General features: G+C 43.3%; 1 protein-coding gene across 2 annotated transcripts in view; it reads left to right on the top strand.

The window, feature by feature from the left end:
• Positions 1–4,470: 4,470 nt before the first annotated feature.
• The window catches only part of Ndc1 (NDC1 transmembrane nucleoporin), a 50,616-nt gene continuing 38,154 nt past the window's right edge, over positions 4,471–16,932 (top strand). Inside the window, exons 1-5 of one of the 2 annotated variants that reach the window (XM_031378086.1) lie at positions 4,471–4,883; positions 5,513–5,633; positions 8,406–8,507; positions 11,130–11,304; positions 12,058–12,196. In XM_031378086.1, coding sequence (XP_031233946.1) covers positions 4,515–4,883; positions 5,513–5,633; positions 8,406–8,507; positions 11,130–11,304; positions 12,058–12,196 — 906 coding nt within the window. In that variant the 5' untranslated portion in view covers positions 4,471–4,514. The remainder of the gene's footprint in view (positions 4,884–5,512; positions 5,634–8,405; positions 8,508–11,129; positions 11,305–12,057; positions 12,197–16,932) is intronic. The other variant, XM_031378085.1, reaches the window with a different exon arrangement.

Raw genomic sequence — 16,932 nt, forward strand, 5'->3', positions numbered from 1 at the left:
CTGGAACTGGAGTTACAAACCAGTTGTGAGCTCCTATGTGGGTGCTGGGAATTGAACCTAGGTCCTCCAGAAGAGTAGCCAGTGGTCTTAACCACTAAGCATCTCTCCAGCCCCCAGTGTCAGTTCCTTAGACCTCTGCTTCCTGTCTTAGTCCGGTGCCCAAGAACAGCATGCAAGCAGAACACTAGTAACCAGTTCTTCCAGGCATACTGGTTGAATATTCATGAGGACAGAGAGTGGCTAAACATAAAGCTTGAATACCAGACAGAAGCATCTAGCACAGTGCCTGGCTCTACTCCTAGCTTAGTGGGTGCTGGTGGATTAAATGAACAAAGTGGTACAGATAACAAGGTTTTCAAGGAGTTGGACCAGCAGGCTGTTGTTCAGTGACAGGTTCCTGAGAGGGAGGACCATGGAATCAGACGGTGAAGAGATAGGAGAGTTCAGGATCAAGAGGTCTTGCATAAGCTGTGTCTTATGCCCAACAAGTTTAGTAAGAAAAACAGCACCTTATATACAGTTTTGGGGGTTGGGGAAGATGGGACAGAGTCAGCAGAAAGCTATCATACAGTGAGATGAAGTCAGCAGGCAGCTAGTCAAGCAGTGTCACATCATGGACAGAGCACAGTAGCCTTGGGACTAATAGCTCTGGTCTCTTCGTGGATAAATGTCAGGTTCCCAGGAACCAAAATCTATTTCTTTCAAGGCCCTAGTCCCCAGTCCCAGACTGGAGTTTGCCAAGTCTGCCCTTGGACAAGGACACAGATCTACTTCTCTTTGTTCTTTCCTTAGGACATCTAAGAAAGCCTTGGTAGCAGCCTGGCTCCCAACAGAGTCTTCTGAATTTGTTGTGCTGTTTGAGAGGATTGTATGTTATTTTATGCCCTCCATCAAATCCAGAGTTCCAACTTAAAACATCAGTGTTATATTTCTTGTTCATATTACAAATTCATCCCAAGTCAGTGGGGGATGGGAAGGGGTGGGAATGATTCATTCCATCACTCAGGTACAGAGGCAGGGGTACAACTGTTTTTAAAACCTTGTTGGTCACTGTGTCAGAGCAAAAGATCTCTGGGGCATTACACAGTGCAATGAGATCTGCCGCCTGTAAATGGCACTCCTGTTCACAAGAGCTCATATGGCCCGGCTGACAGGTTATTTGATAGGTGGGTGATCGCTCAGGACTCAGTTTCAATACATTGGTAGGAATAAACAGTCTACAATAGTGTGCTTCTTTATAGCTGAGTTATTCAAACACTGAGGCTGAGCGACTTGTTCAAACTCTTGCTATTTGCAGGGCTCTGGGGTCTTTCTCCCACATCTGCTTCACTCCAAGGCCTTTACCCATGGCCTTGTAGGCTCTCAAGCATCCAGATGGAAAGCTTTGGTGCAGCCTCTTTCTCACAATCCTGCAGTTGGGTACACTCTTGACCTGTGAGTTTCATTTGACCATCTGTGTCATAGGCTTAAATCTATCTTTGTAGAAAACCTGTGTGGTATTGGAAAGGGTGAAAAATCTGTGTGTGCCGGATTACAGGGTTGCTCATCCTATGTGGGCTTCCCCAAGGTTCTCAACATTAGTTTTTCCAGAGTTCTGACCCCAGTGAAATGCATGGTCCCAAGGAGTACAACCTGTCTGGGTGAAGAGGGAGAAGCCTGAGCTTGCCTTCTAGTGGACTGAACTTTTCCAAGTCTTTGCCAAGGCCTGGGGTTGCGACTTTAGAACAGTGGCCTGCTCTTATCCTGAGACATGAGTCCTTACACCACACAGGAAAACTTCACCCTTATGTTTCAAATTCCTTTTCTTGCCCCATTCACTAAATGTGGCTGTGCAAAAGATGCTGGATATCCAAGGAGCTGTCTTTCAAAGAAAATGTCTCTCATTTTCCTCCTGCAATGGCTAATTTCATTCTGTTAAGAGCTTATAGCCTGGGCTGGAGAGATGACTCAGTGGTTAAGAGCACTGACTGCTCCTCCAGAAGACCCAGGTTCAGTTCCAGAGACCATATGGCAGCTCACAAACTGTAACTCCAGTTCTAGGGGATGCTGGGAAAAACCACACATACAGTATCAACTGTCTTCCCTGTGTTCTTAATTGTTAATTGCTGTTGCGATTAAGAAAATACACGTAAACTTCCTCATCCGCCTACAAAGAAAAGGCTAGATGCCTTGGTGAAGGTCATATATCCCTGACCTCCGTGCCCTTGGGATGAGTAAGGAGTGTGATCTTTTACAGAATAAAGAGCTGGCAGCTGGAGCAGGGGCTGGAGCTAGGGAAGGACAGGGGAGTAGACAGAAGGGAGACAGGGATGGAGCCGGGAGGTAGAGCAGTGAGGACCATGTGGAGAGACGCAATGGCAGAGAAATGGCCCTAAGTTAGATAGATGGGCTAGCTGAGACTGCCCCAGCAAAAGGTCAACAGCCTTAGATGGTACAGATGCCTCTGTGCCTTTGTTATTAGCACCTCAAGTGGGACCCTGGAAGTCCCACAATAAGGGGTCTGACACTCTCATACATGTAGGCAAAACACCATGAAATGTAAATAAGTAAGCAAGGAAGTAAATAAATAAGTAGAAATAGGTCTCTGGGGTATTCACGAAAGTGTATCTTGTTCCTATGCTGTCTTTCTTCTTACCAGCCCCCTTGAAGTGAGCAGCTTTCCTACTACTACATGCCCCCAAGCCCCACAATGCTTTATTTCACCAAGCCTAAAAGCATGGAGTCAGCTGACGGTGGACCAAGACCTCTGAAACCATGCATCCAAACAAATGCTCTCTCCCTGAAATAGTTTTTCTCATTCATAGTAAATTGATTCATTAAAAGTTTTCTCTATGTCTCAGATGACTTAGGTTTCTTCTTCTAATTCTTCTTCTTCTCCTTCTTCTTCTTCTTCTTTTTTTTTTTTTGAGACAGGGTTTCTCTGTGTAGCCATGGCTGTCCTGGAACTCACTCTGTAGACCAGGCTGGCCTTGAACTCAGAAATCCACCTGCCTCTGCCTCCCAAGTGCTGGGATTAAAGGTGTGTGCCACCACTGCTCAGCTCAAAAGGTTTCTTCTTGACAGTGACTTGATCAACCAAGTATAGTCCCAGTTTGTCTTTTGGCTCAGGTGTTGATTGGTTATTAATGTAATTTTGGAAGTTAAAATGATTTCTTAAGTAAGCCAAGAAGCCATTGTTAGCAAACAGTACAGAGTATCTTGTGCCATCTCCGTTTCTCTCAGTAGCCTATGAGTTTATACAGAGTGATCAAGACACTGTGTCTACCTCTCTGCCTTTCTAGGGTGTTGAATGTTAGCATTGTATAAAAAGGCTGTTAGCACTACTCACCCAGGTTTTTAAACTCAGGTCTAAAAGTAATCAGAGAGAGGAATTTGAGCCAGTGAGAAGCTGTGTGTATGCGTGTGCACATTTATGCATGTGGGTGTGGAAGCCAGAGGTATACTTCCTGTGTTGTTTGTTCCTTAGGCTCCTTCCACCTTGTTTCTCTCAGTGGCCTACAGCTCAGAGTAGGCTTGGCTCACTAGCTGCAAGTCCCACAGAGCTCCCTATCTCCACCTGTGCAGCACCTGCCTATTTTACACTTGAAGAAATAGAGGCTTGGGCTGGAGAGATGGCTCAGCAGTTAAGAGCATTGACTGCTCTTCAAAAGGTCCTGAGTTCAAATCCCAGCAACCACATGATGGCTCACAACCACCTGTAATGAGATCTGATGCCCTCTTCTGGTGTGTCTGAAGTCAGCTACAGTGTACTTATATATAATAAATAATAAATTAAAAAAAAAAGAAATAGAGGCTCAATGAGGATCAAAATGCTGCACTTAACAAGTATTTTAGCTGAAGCTAAAACCCAAAACATACCTTTCTTATCAATAAAACACTTTATTTTTAATAAAAGGAGTTCAGTGAAGTTACTGAGTATTAAGGTGGCTTCGGTATCCTGTAATTTCACTTTTAGAAAGATGCCATTCTGGGCTGAAGAGATGGCTCAGCTGTTAAGAGCACTGACTGCTCCTCCAGAGGTCCAGAGTTCAATTCACAGTAACCACATGGTGGCTCACAACCATCTGTAGAGAGAGATCTGATGCACTCTTCTGGTGTGTGTTTGAAGACAGCTACAGTGTACTCATATAAATAAAATAAATAAATCTTTTAAAAAAAAGATGGCATGCTAAAAAAAAAAAGTGAAAAATCACATTTTCAGTTCTAACTGTATAATAACATCCTTCCTCACTCCCAGTGGCTAGTACAGCTTTAGTTTTAAAAAAAGAAAAGTAAAGAAAAGAGAAGAAAAGAAAGGGAAGGGCTGGAGAGATGAGTCCCGTAAGAGGCTGCTCCTCTAGAGTATCTGGGTTCAATTCCCAGTAACCACATGGCAGCTAACAACTGTACCTCCAGTTCTAGGACAACAAGCTTCACGTTACACCGCGAGCCTGTACTTCGGGACTCCAAGTTCCAGAATGCAACGCTCCTCCTCCCCTTGGTTCTCAGGGGTCGTCGAGACTACAGTTCCCAGCATGCAGCACCGTCGCCCTTTGTTTTTGACGCCCCGACGGACCCTGCTTCGGAAGGACTTTTTGGACTCCAGAGGACGCTTCCTTGAGTCACGGCCCGCCTGGGGGCCTGTGGCTATGGGGAAGTTCTGGCCGGTTGAGTCTGTTCAGGCGAAGCTGCGGAGAGATGGTCTGGCGGCTTTGCAGAACTCTGCCCAGGCAGCGTTCCGGGCAGCCCCAGCTGGGTCCTCCCGGGGCCTTCCTGCCTTTGAACAGTGGTGGCGGGCGGGCACTCTGTCCCCGGCACGCTTGAGACTGGGGGCCGCCATCTCCATGGCCACGGCTGCGAGCGGGCCCTGCGTCGGCGGGTCGCCACGGGACATCCTTTGGCGCGTGAGTTAGCGCGCTGTGGCGCTCCCTGCCTCTCTGGCGGGGTGGCCAGACTCTGGCGGTGTCTGCGCGCTTGGCTAAAGGGGCCTGTCTTGGGGCGGTTTTAGGAATAGCGTTCAGGGACCTGACCGCCTTGGGGATTGTGTGCAAGGGTGTGTGGGCGTCCCCGAGTGGAAGTTAGATCTGGGATGTTGAGCTGGAGTCTTAAGTGGAAGTTTGTCAGCCTGGGTGGGATGACCCGAGTGGAAATTTGGACAGGATAGAAAAGATGTAGAGCAAAAAGTTAGTGATTCGAGGTGCTGCATAATAAATGGCTTGATTTCTTGGGATAGGAAACGGGAAGGGGTGCTCTGTGTTGAAAGAACGTGGCCTTAGCAGACGCTGGGGTTGGGGAGACGCTAAACCGATCGTACATTCTTGGTTTATTTAAGACTGTCTACTCCAGGCTTCAGCTAAGGAGATCCCACCTCTCCGCATCCATTCTGTGTTTGGGAGGGCGCAGAGAGAGAAGTAAAGATTCTTTTTCGAATGCAAATAGTGGTTAATGTTAATATCCTAATTGGAGAAACATGATTTGCATGACTAAGTTAGAATAACTGACTTCCTGTTTGAGGAGTTGTGTGTAATTTTAGGTTTTGGGTTGGAGGATCGTTACAAGCATCGCTTGGTCAGTACTGCTTCTACCTGTCTGCATCACAGCCTTTATAGTCTTAAGCAGCGTCGACTTATTCCACCCTATACAGTGGCTGTCAGGTAAGTGGTAATTTTCCATTACTGTCTGTATTGACATTAAAACATTCTGAGTTCGAGGCCAGCCTGGTCTACAGAGTGAATTCCAGGACGGCCAGGGCTATACAGAGAAACTCTGTCTCGAAAGAAAAGAAAAAGAAAAAGAGAAAACATTTGCTTTGAGATTATGTAAAGGCACTCACTCTTTGCATTTTTGCTCTCACAGAACTGCCATTTTTGTTATATAAAATCCATAAGTGTGTCAGAGATTATGTATGATGACAGGATGGATTATTAGAAGACAACATAAACAGCTAGGTGTGATGGCATGGCCCAGTGTCTTAGGAGACAGGCAGGATGACCTGAGTTCAAGGCCAATCTGGGGCATATAGTAAGACCCTAGATACATAGTAAAAGAGAAAAGGAAGCCACACAAATATTTGTCCTTTTGTCTTTTCCTTAAAAAGAGAAAAGAAAAGATGATTTATTTTTATTTTTTGTATGTATAAGTATTTAACTTGCTTATTTATATGTGCATCATCATGTGCATGCCTGGTGCCTATGGATCCCTCTGAAAGAGTTGCAGATGGTGGTGAGCCACCGTGTGGGTGCTGGGACTGAGCCCAGGTCCTTTGGAAAAGCCATCTCTCCAACCCTAGTGCCCCATCCTCCCCCTTTTTTTTTGGTCTTTCCTTTCCCTGTCATTCATTTAAAATTGTGGATGGAAATTGTGACCCCTATTAAAAAAATAAATGTCTAAGCCAGCTAGTTGTAGTAGTACATTCCTATAATCCAACTCTTAGGAGACTGTAGCAGGAGGCTCTGGAGTTCCTGGCTACCCTGGGATAAAAAGAAACTATTTCAAAAGAAATGAGAAAAAGCTATTACAATTATTTAAAGAATACTTTATTCTTATGTCATAGCCATCAAAGATAAGAGAGCCCAAAAAATAAAGAATGTCAGGGATGACTTGATACAAAGTCTGCTGAGGAAGAGGGGATGGAAGCAGGCTGAGTATTTATTGGAACCTCTGAATGTAAAAATAAAATTATGATGTTCAGGAGCTGGAGAGATGCTGAGAGGGTCAAGCACTTGCTCCTTAAGTTTGAGGACCTGAATGTAGATTCACAGCACACAAGAGCCAGATGTGTGATACGTAACATAACCCCAGTGTAGGGGTGGGGCTCATTGGCCAGCCAGCCAGCTGCTGAGCTCTAGGATCAGTGAGAGAACCTAGCTCAAAGAATAAGATGGAGAGAGAGAGAGAGCTACAGAAGACGAGAGCTAGTGTCACCGTGGCCTTCACATGTGTATGCGTGAGCAAGCACACTCACACAGAAGTAATTAAGGTCCATGAGTTCACTGAAATGTAGTTATAGTCTCATGTCAGTGGTAGCCACTACAGTGTACTAGGCCCTGAGTACCTTATGTATATTGCCTATTTCCTATAATGCCACTTAATAAGGTACTATTATATTTGCCTTATAAATGTAATATATTAAGGTTCAGGTTAAGATGATCTGTTCACAGCATCCAGGTAGTGAATAACTAAAATCTCTGTCTTCAGATTTTGTTTACCCACAATATGACTTAATAGTTAATTTTTAAAAAAAAAAATTAAAAAGGCATATAAGTACAGAATAGGTTTTGAAGGCTTGAAAATATTCCCTAAGATTAAACACAAGTTACTTTGGGAAATTTTCTTCTCAATAATATATTCCTTTATTTTTCTTATAAGAAAGTGTAGGTTATCAGGGAGTTAGAATTTGTTGTTTGGCCTTTGAGAATATTGCTACTAAGCAATACAATCATGCTGTAGGGGATATGTGTCAGTCATATTTGCTGAGTCATGCAGGACTGATGAAATTAACCTGTAAGCTGGTGCAGAGATGGCAGATGATTAATTGTGGAGGCTTAGGAAATCTGGGATTAATTTTAGTTTCTGAATTCTACTTTGAAAATAATTGCTTTCATTATTAAGTGAGTCTATTCAGCCAGCATGTCTCATGTCTCTTCCTTTTGTTCATATTTTTAGATAGTAACATACACATAGTTTAAACTTGGAAGCATGTTGGTTGTTGAGTATTTTAGTCTTCAAGGGGACCTCACTGGTTTTTGTTGTTTAGACCAGCCCTTTCTAGGACTGATAAATTACACTGTTTCCACGTTACTTTTTACTTAGCTGTAGGCACTAATTGCATTTACTACATAAAGTTCAAAAATACTGTTTATAATTTGAAAAGAAACTTGGTTTGTTACTATGGTAGCTTTCCTATGATGAAATGTTTGCATATGGTTGTATTTTCTCTGTTAGTAACATCTCTGTAATTTAAAAGAAATTCTAATACTATTTTCCAGTACCCAAAACAAAGTCTGAGTAATTTACTTTGGAGTTCTTGTATTGATGTCCTATTCAACCTGACAGCAGCATACAAGTAAATTCTTAAAAAAAGACAGACTTTGAAAGTTAAAATTATAGATGTAGAATCTGTTGAGATCGTTCAGTGGTTAAGGATGTTTGCTGTATAAGTGTGGGGACCAGGGCTTGGATCTCAACACTCACAGAACAAACCAGGTATCCCATAAATGCTTGTAACACTAGCTAGGAGAGATCTAGTCCTCTTTCAGTCCTGTGCTGTGTACACTGATACACTTAATATTCACAAATACATCTGCATACACAAATAAATGAAGTTAAAAAAACACCGTAGTTGTATTTCAAACTCATGTTGCAATGTGCTGAACACAACTGAAAGACTGAATGAGCATCACTAACTCATTTCTCTTGTGTTTTAGATGCTTTCAATGACTTCTATTGTTCCCAAATAATCTTTCACCTCTTGCTGCTGACTGTGGTCATTATAATAATAAATATTTTCAATGTGGAGTTCTATACAGGTAGGTTTCAGAATTTTAGCCTTTTTAAAAGTTTGAGCATCAGGTGTGGTGGCACATGCTTGTAATCTTAGCACTGAGTAGATTTGAAAGAGGGTCATCATAAGTTTGAGGCCAGCTTCCACCATGTAGTGAGTTAGATAGTTAGCCTAGGTTAGATGGCAGACTTTGTCTCAAACAAAATGAAACAAAAATAATTCATGTTACCTACGGCAGAATTTAAGAAATGTGTGCTATGAGGAAGCTGGGTATATAGAGAGGTCAAGTCATAAAGAAATGTGTGCTATGAGGAAGCTGGGTATATAGAGAGGTCAAGTCATAAAGACAGAGTAGACTGTTGGTGCCAGGGGGGTCTGGGGCGGCTTGCCAGCAGTGTGAATGTCCTCCTGTCTCAGAACTGTGCATTTAAAAATGATTCAAAGGTAAATTTTAGTTTATATTTTGCCACAATGAAAAAATAAATTTAAACCTAGTGTTAAAGCTGTGAGTTAGCAAAGGAATTATTAGATAACTCTTTGTAAGGTAGAGGACCACATGTGGACTGACCTCAAGGTTAGAATACTCCTGCCTCAGCCTCCTAGGCACTGGGATTGCAAGCATATGCCACTGCATTTGTGGGTGTTGATTTATTTTTTTTCTTTCCCCAAATAACAGAAAAATGGGCTTTCCCTTGGGAGCATCCTGGATTCTAGAGCAGGTCCCACTTGATCTGCCTTTTCAGATCCCTGAGTTGGTCACTTTTGGTTTTTATTATTTATTTACTTATTCATGTATTCTATTTACTTATATTTTTTGCTGTAACATCTTTTAGCTCTTTAGTATTTAAAGAATTCCATATTTAAAAAAGTATGTAAAATTTTAAGTCCTTACTGGATATTGTAGTACATATCATTTTTCTTTGCTTTCTTAGTGTTTTCTTGGTGGCTAGGACTCTTTGTCCAGTCAGCCCCGTCCAGAACTCCTTGGCTTATGGCCTGTGCTCTTTCCCTCTCTCCTAAGCTCCTGCGCCTTCTCCATGTAGGGCCAGGTGAGGGCGCTCCAGTTAGCATTTTTATTTTACTTTATTTTTATTTTTATATTTTGAGACCAGTTTTCTCTGTGTTGCCCTGGTTGTCTTAGAATTCACTCTGTAGACCAGGTTGGCTTCAAAGTCAGAGTATTTGATTTTGCCCCTGCCTCCTGAGTGCTGGGATTAAAAACACTAGTGGGTTTTTTGGGGTGGGGGGGCGCTGGTTCAAGACAGGGTTTCTCTGTATAGCCCTGGCTGTCCTGGAACTCACTCTGTAGACCAGGCTGGCCTTGAACTCAGAAATCCACCTGCCTCTGCCTCCCAAGTGCTGGGATTAAAGGAGTGTGCCACCACTGCCTGGCTCATTCATGTTTTTAAAGCCTCACTAGTCACTTGGCTATGTGTGCACTATGTGCCGTGCGTTGTATGCTCCCACCCTGCTCCTGAAGGTTTGCAGTGTGCACTGGGCAGGTCAGGGAGCACGGAGGGGCACCTTTGACCCAGTGGGGCAGCTGCCTGGAGGAGCTGATGGCTCATCAGACTTTGAAGGAGGAGTTGTCTTAGGCAGACAAAGAAGAGAAATGATTTTTCTAGGGAGAAGATGGAGCTTGAGAGAACACTGAGGGACATGGCAGGGTTTGTCACATTAGGAAGTCAGCCACATAATTGGCTTTGGGGACATTTTTTGTGGGGAAGAGGAGGTATTAGCCACTTCTTTCCTAAAATTCCAAGTATTGGAGCCCTCTTCCCCACACCTGCCTGTTGCCCACACTGCCATCACTTTTCCTTGGGTGTCTGTGTCAGCGAGCCCAGGGCTGGCAGAGCTCAGGCACAAACACCCTTTACTCCTTTCCCACGGCTGTCCACCACGTCACTTCCAAAGAACTTTTTTGGATTGTTGGAGAGGTCCTAAAAATACCTGTATAGGAGCTAGTGTGGAGGCCCACTGGGTTAAGGAGAACCAGTTCTAACCTCTGCACATACCTCCCTGTAAATAAATGACTTCATGTAATGAAAATTCCTATTCAGAGTTGGGTGTAGTGGCGCACACGTTTGTGATAACTACAAGCATTTGATATTCATTACTGTGATTTATGTCTTTGTGGCTTATTTTTCACAGATGGACTTTTAATGAATCTCAAATGTTGAAATAAAGGCAATTTGGAGCTATCTTCTAAATTATTTTACGTTACTTAGGAAAACATCAGAGTTTGCATTATATTAACTATCAGAGAATACTAATTTAAAGAAATGAAAAGGCCAATTGTATGAGGACACATCTGTATTCAGAAGACAGGCAGGAGAATATCAGTAGTTCAGATATGTCCTCCATTCTATAGTTTGCCCAAGCTGGCAACATGAGCCCTTGTCTATAAGACAAACAAACAAACAAGCAAAAATAAGGAAATTGAAATGTTAATTATGTCCCTTCAGGGCCCTATCTAGATTCCCTAGTTTTTCTTGTATGTGTATTTCTTTGTTTTCAATAGTTTTAAGGTTGGGGTCATTAGCGCGAGTTTTCGGACTGGATTTTCTGACTGGTTGGGTGTGTGACTGTGGTGCGAGGGAAGGCGCTGCTCCTCAGCTTCATGAAAGCCGTGCTGTGCTCTCTGCAGTCGTGCCCTCTATACCCGGCTCCCGGTTGGCTCTGATAGCGCGGATCCTTCATCCCCAGCATCTCACACACTCCTTCATACACGCTGCAATGGGAATGGCGGTAGCTTGGTGTGCAGCCATCATGACCAAGGGCCAGTACAGTTCTCTCGTGGTTCCCTGCACTGGTACTGAGAGGTATGGTAAAGTTTACTTTTCTGTCTAGGAAGCCTGTTTATTTACCAAGTCAAAGGAGACCTGTGGAGATCACTAGTGTAGCACCCTGTTTTCCAGACTCACGGGAATTCCTGTTTCTGTGTATCAAGTTGTTAAGTGATATTTTATGTTTGAGAAAATTAGCGAAAATGTCAAGATATTTGCGTGTGGAAGTTGCTGTGTAGGCACTGTTGGGTTCCTGAAGGTGATCCACGGACAGTCTCTAAGCTCCTTGAGAGTTGAGAGTGCTGTGACATGACTGCAGAGAGATATCAAAGGGAGAGGGAGATATAATCCATATGAGTCAGGTGTGGGCTGGCCTGATTTAGAGGCTAGTCCTCCCCGGGTCTGCCATCTTCCCAGGCATCCAGAGGCCCTGAGAAGGCTGCCTTGTTAGGAGAAACTTGAGATGCTCAGAGCTCCAGCACCTCCATTAGGTACCTGCAGATTATTTATAGTTCCTTATCAGATGAAGTCAACTTGCCTTGGAAGCAGGCTGACTGTTATACACATTCTTACCTCAGATTTCCAAGGAAACAGAGCAATAGTGAGAATCCCATGCATCAGGGGAAAATGCTTCACTATTCATTTGCTCCTGTTTACCTAAAGTGAGTCATTTGGTTAGAATTTGGGGCATTTCTTAAGTTATTAACTTGGAATTTTGCCTTCTGGCAAATAGCCTTAAAACAATGATGATGTGTTTTCAACTATTAATAGCTTAACTTTTCCCCCCAGGCTTGATAGCCCTGCTGCTCAGACCTGCCTGAATGAATATCATCTGTTTTTCCTGCTGTCAGGAGCATTCCTGGGCTATAGCTATAGCCTTCTGTATTTCATTAACAACATGAATTATCTTCCGTTTCCTATTATACAGGTAAGATACAATTTGAGCATTTCCTAGCTATAATTTGGGAATATCAACACTGCCATGTCTGTGCATATGGCCAGCCTCGTCTGATTACTTCAAGATTTGATCAGTAAAATTAAAATGGCTCTGTGGGTAAAACTGCCTGAGAGCCAAGTTCAGGTCCTATAAAAGTGCAGTAAGTAGCAGAGGTGTCTGTGATCGTAGTTTGCTGGGAGGTCCGCTAGCCTGGGGGTAGAGTAGAGAGAGCCTATCTTAAACACAACTTAGAGTGTGTTTGGGAGCTAAGCCGTGCTTCCCCGCTGCCATGGGAGGCTGCTCCCTCTTTCTGGTCTGTAGTTACACTTGCTGTGCCGAGTGGGCTGGAGGAGGGGAACTGCGCCACTTTTGGGAAGTGTTGGTGTAGCCACCTGCTTAGGGATGTGCACATGATTTAAGACACTCAATTATTGTCTCAGACCCTTTTCAGAACAAGATATGGGTATGTAAATAAAACTTCCTGCTCTTGGTTTGAGTGGTGTAGTAAAAAATATGCTTCAGTTAAGGTGTGTGTGTGTGTGTGTGTGTGTGTGTGTGTGTGTGTGTGTGTGTATGGTGGACACATGCACACATGAATATGCTTGCTCACCTGTGTGTGTTGAGACCACAGGTTGATGTTGGCTGTGTTCCTGAGTTGCTTTTCACTTTAGATTTTGAAACAAAGTCTCTTACTTAATTTGGAATTTATTAACTTGGCAAAGTGGGCTCCAGGAATCCTCCTGTCTGGCATGTCTAGTGCTAACATAGGCATGTGCTACCATTTCTGTCTTTTCAAATGAGTGTGGGGGAATCTGAACTCAGGTCCTCATGCTTGGATGGCAAACACTTGACTAAGCCATCTTCCCAGCTTATTCACTAAGTTTTTTTCTTAAACAAACCAACAACAACAACAATAAAACTAAACTGAAACAGGTGAGGTTCTTAGCACTTAAAAGCACATGGCATACAAATTGGTGATGTGTGCTCTGAGTCCCTATTTCTGCTTGTGTTTTTATGTACTTCACTTCTGCTCTGGCTGGGAGGCCCAGGCACTGGTGAGAAGTGAGGCACAAAGCAGTCTCGCAGTGATGAGAGTGTTGTCTTTGGGGAGGGGCGTATGGGGGTTCTGCTAGGGTTCTCCCTGCCTGGCTTGTCACATGCCCATTGTGTGGTGAGCAGAGCTCACAGATGGATAGAACACGTCTGTGAGGAAGTCATTCCTCACCTTCCTGCAGCTGCAAGTGTGTGAACAAAGCTTCCCCTTAGGAACTCTTCTCATTGTGAAGAGGAGTGACAGTGGATGCACTCACAGCATCTCAAGGAGAAAAACCCCATACAGAAACACCCTGTGGTCCATGATCTCAAGTTCAAACATAACAAATACAGAGAAGGAGAAAAAGAAAGTGCTGGAGAAAATAGGACACTCCTGAACATCTTGCTGGTCTTGAGGTGAAATGGACTATCTATTTAACAGATACACATTGAACACAGGAGCTGTTAGTTGACGTTGCTGATAAGTTATTGTATCTACCATATAGTGCCAAATTTTAGTACTTATTTTCATATTTCTTTTGATAAAATTTTGGATTCTTGTATCTCTTGTATTCTAAGATGATAAACGTTGACTTTAGATTAAACTTGTGAGATTTTGCTTTTTGAGGCAGGGTCTCAGTAGTCCTGACCTTGATCCTGGATCTTCCTGCCTCAGCTTCCCAAGCGTTAGTTACAGGCATGTGCTGCCATACCTAGCTTTAAAATTTAACATTCGGCCAAAATTTATATTTGGGACATGGCTTGTAACTGCATGTGTAGTCATCTGCTCAGGTGGGCGCTGTCCTCCAAGGACTGCTGGGCAGGACGGTGGGCGGAGAAGTGAGGATTGAGTGAGTGGCTGAAGTGATGGACCTGCCTTTCCTCATCAGAAAGTCTCCTGAAAGGTGAAAACAGAGGGGGATTGATAGGGCAGAGTAGATGTGAGAAAACAGGCCACTCCATTCCCCTGAGCTGAGCCTCTCAGGACTGCTGGATACCTGTAATAACCAACTTCTTATTTACTTTATTTTATTTGAGACAGAGTCTCACAATGTTGCTTGCTTGTCTCGGAACTCAGTACACACACACATACACCACCACCACACCACACCATACCACACCACACCACACCACACCCACTCCAAATTGGCCTTGAGCTCACTGACATCTGCCTGCTTTTGCCTCCCAAGTGCTGGGATTAAAGGTTTGAGCCACTACGCCTGGCTTACTTACTTATTTCTTTAGATAGGATCTCATTATGTACCCATGACTGTCTCAGAGCTAGCTATGTAGGCCAAGCTGACCTTGGATTTATGGCTATCTTTCTACCTCTAGTTCCTAACTGATGAGCTTACTGGTTATATACCACAACCTTCCTGCCATAGCCAATTCAAGTTCACAGCCAAACTCAACAGAAAAGAGACTTACCAATTTGGAAAAAAAATTATTACATTTATTTATGGTGTTCCTGTGTTTGTGTGTGTCCATCCATGTCCATGTGTCCACATGTATCTGTTCATATGCACATGCGTGTGCCATGGAATGTACATGGAGTCAGGATAACTGTGGGACAGTTCCTTTCTTCCACTGAGTGGGTTCCAGGGATTGAACTCTGGGTGTCGGGTTTGACAACAAGTCCCTTATCTACCAGTCGTCTCACCAGCCCTGTCTTCCCCCTTTGTTAACAGGCAAAAATAACAATTGGCTTTTTTTTTTTTTTTTTTCGAGACAGGGTTTCTCTGTATAGCTCCGGCTGTCCTGGAACTCACTCTATAGACCAGGCTGGCCTCAAACTCAGAAATCGCCTGCTTCTGCCTCCCAAGTGCTGGGATTAAAGGCATGTGCCACCACCGCCCTTCGATAACCATTGTTATTATCATCATTGTCGTAATTGTTTTTGGTGCTGCCTGCAGCCAGCTTCCTAAGAATAATAGAGTTTGCACATATAGCTTCATGTTGTACATATCATTTAGTATTTTTTTTTTTTTTTTTTTTTTGGTTTTTTGAGACAGGGTTTCTCTCTGTAGCCCCGGCTGTCCCGGTACTCACTCTGTAGACCAGGCTAGCCTCGAACTCGGAAATCCGCCTGCCTCTGCCTCCCAAGTGCTAGGATTAAAGGCGTGCGCCACCACCGCCCGGCCATTTAGTATTTTTTAATGTAACCTATGAGAGATCTAAGCTTGCTTAATACAATTAAAATGCTCATGTCAGATATTATTTTATTTCTTTTTATTATTATTACTATGACCACTACCACTACTATTATTTTAGACAGGGTTACCCTGTTTCCCTGGATTCCCTGCAACAAGATATATAGACCAGGCTGGCCTTGAATTCACAGAGATCTGCCTGCCTTTGCCTCCTGCGTTCTGGGATTAAAATTGTGCACCATCACACCTCGCCTAGATTCCTGGGTTTTTTTTGGTTTTGTTTTTTGGTTTTGTTTTTTGGTTTTTGGTGTTTTGAGACGGGGTTTCTCTGTGTAGCCCTGGCTGTCCTGGAACTCACTTTGTAGACCAGGCTGGCTTTGAACTCAGAAATCCACCTGCTTCTGCCTCCCAAGTGCTGGGATTAAAGGCGTGCGCCACCACTGCCCAGCTAGATTCCTGTTTTTTTAAAGGTTTACTTTTTAAATTACATGTTTGTGAGCAGGTATGTACAGTTTTGTACTCGAGCCCAGGAGAACCTGGAAAATCCTTGGGATTTGGAGTGAGTTAGTTGTAAGCTGCCTGATGTGGGTTCTGGAAACTGAGCTTAAGTAAGTTCTCTGCAAAAGTAGTAAGAGCTCTAAACCACTGAACTGTCTCCTTAGCCCCCTGTAATGACAAGAGTGATAGGGGAAAGATTACTAATGTTAATATTGACAAAGAAGTGAGCTTCACTTCCAACATGCCTTTTGTGCAGGCATTGACCAGATGAAAGCTATAGAGTGTCAATGTAACATCTAGTATGTTGTATGTATTAAGTAGCACCAGTGGCTACATGGAGGAATATATGTAGTTCATACTTTGAAATCTTTGAGTGCCACCAATACAATGGAAGCTGTACGGTTTATGACCACATATCCATGCTACAATCATGGTATCAAAATAGTTTCCATCTGTTATTGCAATTCTTTGCTTTTCTTTAGCTTCTAAAATTCCTTAAAGACTCTGCACTACCATCTCCGTAGACACCTGGTGGGTAGCCTGTGTGCAGCCTCCTGTGTGCTGCAACACGAGCACTCACATCACTCTACTTAGCTGCAAAATCAACACATTTGCTAAATAAAAGCAGTTCCTTACTATTTGCCAATTCTAATGACAACAAAAAATTACCATATTAAAAAAATAACAAAACCATACTTCAGAAACATTTGCTAACTGCTTCCCCTTCCCACCCTTCCCCCCCCCCCGAAATGCTAATGAACACTGATATTGGCACTGACTGACTGATTCCTTAAAGACTGATTCTGGTGGGATCCATAATCCAGATTTACCTTTGGCTAGCCATTTGGATTGGTTGTTTACACTCTTCATTATTTGGTTTTTGTCATCTGTAAGATGAGACTAGTAATCCCTCTCCCTTTAGAGGTTGTGAGGTATAAATGATCAGAACAACCTGGTACATAGTAAGTGCCACAAAAACATTCTCTGCTGTTGTCTTCTTCTCTTTACTCATGGATTTGATTGCTACAATTTTATTCTCAGTAGTTA

Source organism: Mastomys coucha, unplaced genomic scaffold (genome assembly GCF_008632895.1).
Source record: "Mastomys coucha isolate ucsf_1 unplaced genomic scaffold, UCSF_Mcou_1 pScaffold18, whole genome shotgun sequence".
NCBI classification, from domain to species: Eukaryota; Metazoa; Chordata; class Mammalia; order Rodentia; family Muridae; genus Mastomys; species Mastomys coucha.